General features: G+C 51.0%; 1 protein-coding gene across 1 annotated transcript; it reads right to left on the reverse strand.

Moving 5' to 3' along the window:
* Positions 1–1,728: 1,728 nt before the first annotated feature.
* Positions 1,729–2,175, reverse strand: SARC_12890 (hypothetical protein; the record flags this gene model as incomplete). The annotated part of the gene is made up of 1 exon (XM_014292995.1): positions 1,729–2,175. One exon carries the CDS (start codon positions 2,173–2,175, stop codon positions 1,729–1,731), a length of 447 nt encoding a protein of 148 aa, XP_014148470.1.
* Between the last annotated feature and the right edge of the window lie 3,106 nt (positions 2,176–5,281).

Consider the following 5,281-nt stretch of genomic DNA (forward strand, 5'->3'; position numbering starts at 1 on the left):
ATTGTGAGTAACTAATTTAGTTCACGAGCGGTGTAGAGTGCCCAATCAGCTGTAGGCATAAACCAATATCATAAGACACGCAACATTTTTCCATGCCTCCATCACTCTAACAAATATTTCAGTTCTGCACACGAGCCTTCAAGCTCACTACTGTCTGTGGATCACACCCATATTACAACCCCCCACTATGACCACATCTCTGTCATGTCATAGGGTGGTCATATTCCCAGTGTGTCCACCATGCTAGTCCGATGTATATCCACAGGGACGTGATGCCGTACCCTCCCTCTGACCTCTGCCCAGTGAAGTTCCCGCCTACACGCTACTACTCATGCTGCCAACTACGCCGCTCACTCAAATCACTACCGCCTGCCTCAACGCATTCCAATGTCATTGGAAGCATACCCCATCTGCGCAACATGTAGTTGCAAAACGTTGCGTCCCTCGAGAACCTTAAGCAAGTAATCACTCGCGACCGATAGAACCGTCGCGGCTGATCGACAGGAAACTTATCAATGAGAATCGCCTCATGATTCATATGCAACTGAATCTGACTGAACGGAGCAGATGCAAGCGGCAAGTCAACAGGCTGCTTCGCCTGATCCTTACAGCCTTCTCACCTGCCCCACACAGAACTCATCGCATCAGCTCACCTACTTGCCTTCGCTGTACACTTCAGCCGATGACCTAACTCCTGTCGATACTCATAAGACGTCTCCCGCATCGAAGATCGTTGTAACAACCACGACTCATACCATCCACACGGCCGACAGCTGACCACCTGCTGCCTTTCCGGAGGCGGCATATCAATCCCTTGAACATGCGCCTTAATCTCATCGATCATATATGAACGCACAACCCCCAACGCAACTTCCACATCATACTTCAAATTGGGCAGGACAGCAACGATTTTGGCCGGGCCATCATACTGCGTAGCCAACGCATGACCAGCACCACGGATTTTGTACCTCACCCAGTCACCTACAGCAAACGCTGGCGCATCCACACGATGCAAGTCAGCCGCCTTACCCTGAGACTCCTGCGCACGCAGATCACGTTGCACTGCAACCGCATCACGCACCATAGCCTCCGTACTACGCTCTGTTAACAGCATTACCAGAACCCTCTCTTGCAGCTGGTCCCGCTGAGCATGCAGAAATGTACGCCCCGTCATGTGAAAGTACGGGGAAACCCAGTAACCGAGTTCACCGTCGCATTGTAAGTCCGGACCACATCATAAACTGAGTATACCCATGACCCTACGTTCGCATCAGCAGCCGCCACATCACACTTGAGCCAGTCCTTCACCGTACGGATGAGAACCTCCGCTCTCCCATTGCCTTGGTGACGATTGATCGACACATAACGCGGCACAATCTGTCTAGCCTCACAAAGGTTAACCATAGCATAGGTGCTGAACATAGAATCAGCGTCCATCGTAACCCTCTGCGGCACTCCCAGCGCCACAACTTTCTCCTCCAAGAAGCGCACAGCATCCCCATCAGTAACACTAAGCGGAAAGATCCGAACAAACACCTTGTGAGTAAGGTATCCACCGCCAAAAAGGCATACTTCATACCCCCCGCATTCGTAGTTGGGGGCTGAACAAAATCCATGCCAATCTCAGCCAAAACTGAATCCGGACGCTCCGGCTGCTAGAGCTGCCCTCAAGTCAGTCCAAGAATTGGAGAAACCTCCTGACACGGCCCACAGCTACGCCTAACATGCTCACACTGCACCCGCCCGCAAGCCAGTCCAACCCCACAACTCTTTCACGAGATGGATTAAGCGATCCGGTGCGACATGAGAGAATAGCTCATGCGTGTAACGCAAGACACGCATGACAACAAGACCTCCCACTTCAATACCATACAGCCCACATTGCACGTCTTCGAGAAACTTCCTTTCTGTGCGCGGACCAAAAACCGGCAACCCAGGAGATGCATCCACCCCAGATGCTGCCAACTGCTCCCGAGGTCTGGCCAACAAGAACGCCGGTTCCTCAGACGGAGGCTCACCACTAGCAGCCACCGCCACCTCAGCAGCGGATGCCCGCAACCGTTGCGCACGAGTCATGACAGCAACTGCACGGACCTGATGCGCCTCAAACTCACGCTCAGCCCGACTCATGGACTCCTCCAACACCAACTCCCCAGGCATGACAGTGGTCGTCATGAAAGTACATGAACCAACCACATGCTCAACTGGTTGTAAGGAAAACCCCCTAGCCTGGGGTCACGTTCACAACGGACAGGTTTCTTAACTACATCAGCCTCTGCCGGAGCCACTCAATTCTGCACCATACAGGACTCGAAGTCATCCGGTCGCACAGTCAACGCGCCAAGCACAGCACTGGTCAAAGGCTGATGCGCGTCCACCGCCGCCCAAAACTCTTCAGCCAACGTGAACTTCTCACAACGAGGACTAAGATGGCAAATTAACGTCACAAACGGCGGCGGCGGCATCGACTCACGCCCATGCTTCAAAAACACACCATGCATAGGCGGAATAACAATTGGCGTATCCGCCAACGATGGTACTATCTGCTTAAACCAAGCAGCCCCCGGATAATACGGCACTCCCAGCGTCACAGTGGCTCTATCCGACTTCAACCGCGAAGCAACAGCATCCAACTTGGAGAACAGAGCATTCATATACCAACTCCTCCCGAACAAAGTGTACAAAGCAAACACCCCACCTTCTAAAGTGGGCGAGGAATGCGGCACCATCAAGTTACTGCCCGACAATGCAAAGCCTTCAACATCAAAGGGACCAACCCTCTGTCCTCTGCAACGCCTTGTCAAAATGCTTGAGTGCCAACGAATACTCTTCCGTGTCAGGCACCGTAACCAGAGGTCTGCAAAACTCACACGCTTCTTTATCAACGGAGACTCCACTTGCATAATCGGATCAATATGATACCCAAAACAAGACATCACGTCCGCTACCGGATTATCTTCACCCAGAATATGCTTCAAAGCCAAGTTAAAGTCCCGCAAGACCTGAACATACCGACCCATAAGCCTGCCCCGCATTGAATCGTCAAACTCATGTGGCTCCTTCCGCATCATAGCCACTAACGGCTCATGATCAGTATAGACCACCAAGCCGTGCACCGACCGCCTAACAATCCGCCAAGCCTTGTGCAACACATATACAATGGCCAAGGCTTCCTTGTCAGTAATATGGTAGTTGAGCTGTGCAGCACTGAACTTGGAAGACCACAAGCCTACCGAACAAAAAAAACACACCCCCAGCCACACCAACAGAATCACAAGCATCACAGTAGAGCTCCAGTTTGTCACAAAACTATGGTTCAATCAAGACTGCACGTTCAGCCACACCCTTCTACACAGTATCAAACGCTGACTGCTGAAGCGAGCCCCAGTAAAAACCAACGTCGTCGCTCAACATATCAGACAACGGTGCTGTAATCCGCGCATAATCTGGTATGAACTCAAGCCAAAACGTGAGAGTATGAAACCATGATTTCAATAAATTCTTCGTCGTTGGCCGAGGCATCCGCAAAATGGCCTCCAACCGATCCTCAGAGACGGACGCACCATTCTCATTGACCATCCGGCCCAAAGCCAGAAACGGTTGTGTGTGATACACAAAGCTAGACTTGGCCAACGACAACCTCACGTTATACTTCTGACAGGCCGCCACAAGTACCAGCAGAGCATCCCAATGCTCACGACCATCATCATGCCCTGTACCACTATCATCAATGTACATCACATGATTAGTCACCTCGTTAAAAACTAACTCCATGCGCTTCTGCATAATTCACGAGGCCGGCTTCAGCCCAAACGGCATCCTTATGAACTTGTGAGGTCCCCACGGAGTCCAAAAAGTGGTATACTGCTGCGACTCTTTACTCAACTTCTGCTGACAGAAGCGATCAACAATGGTCCTATACTTGCGCCCCCTGACTGACGACAAAAATTGCCTCTCTGTCGGTACCGGGTACGCCTCCCACTCAAACTGCGTGTTAGTCTTCTTATAGTTAATACACAGCCGCCAGTTATCAGCAGTCAACGGATCAAAGCCAGGCTTTTTGTACACCAAATGTGGCATAGCACACCACTTCATATTCTTCATCTCTGACTTGTTTAACTCTTCCTAAATACCACCCCGATTCAAGTCACCGATCTTAACCTTCAGGACCTTCTTTCTGGGCATCCATATCCTTGTGATTGTACACATGGTACTGCGGCACCGCATCAGCACGCACCCGCAATTCAACACCTGGCCAATTTACAAATGTCGGGTTCTCTTTGTCATAAGCAATAGATTTTATAGCTACCACCATAGCCTCAATGTCAGCCTGTGGCAGTCCAATCTCCTTGCCCAACACCCTCAACGGTCCTTCATCAAACAACTGAAAGTCTTTATTCGACCCACCTGGGTCTGTGCCTATGTCACCCACCGGTAAGTCCACTGGCGCTAACACATCTGGAATCCGGGGCAAAATATGCTCCTCAACCAGGTCCAGTTCATCCTCCTAGTGCATCCGCTCAACACGCTCTTTCATCACCTGAAAGTGCGCTGTCGCTGCTGCCACATGTTGCTTCTGCATTACACTAGTAAACGCACCCGTTACGTGTATAATACTCATCGGACGCCGCAGCCTCGCCTGCGTACCATTCTGCTCTGCCTTAACTTTCCATGGACGACGATTTCGAGCCAAAGCCCTTACCCTCCGTCCTTGCCTTGGTGTCAGCATGGTCTCCAGCTTGACCAACGCCTGCTTCCTTGGTAACACTGCTCTTGCTACCAATCCAGGCCTCATTGCCACATGCAGCAAAAAGTACATTCTATCTCCATTCTGCACTAGCGCCAACCGCTTACTGCTATCCAACATCAAGTTTAGGCCATCCTTAACCATGATGCCGTGACCTACGAACACATCCATCATCATTGGTAGCGAACCCACTACCAGCATCCTCAGCACAGGTTGCAATAATCGCTCGTGCCAACTCATCATCTGCACTGGTGCCTTAACCACCCAAAGGGTGCAGCTGTCCCCATTTCAGCAATACCTCCAAGCGGCAGACCCATGTACCTAGCCACATTCAGACCAGCTCTGCCTGCCAACACCTTTGATATCAGATTGGGCGTAGCACCCGAATCTGCATACACCGATATAGGAATCACTCCTATCTCTCCTGCAATGACACCACCTCTGTTAGTCGTGGCTTCTTCTAACACCACTGCCCCTATAGGGATAATATTATTTATTTCAAAAATGGCAAGTGTAGAAATACGGCCTCCGGTC

The sequence above is a fragment of the Sphaeroforma arctica genome, assembly GCF_001186125.1.
Source record: "Sphaeroforma arctica JP610 unplaced genomic scaffold supercont1.2680, whole genome shotgun sequence".
NCBI lineage: Eukaryota > Ichthyosporea > Ichthyophonida > Sphaeroforma > Sphaeroforma arctica.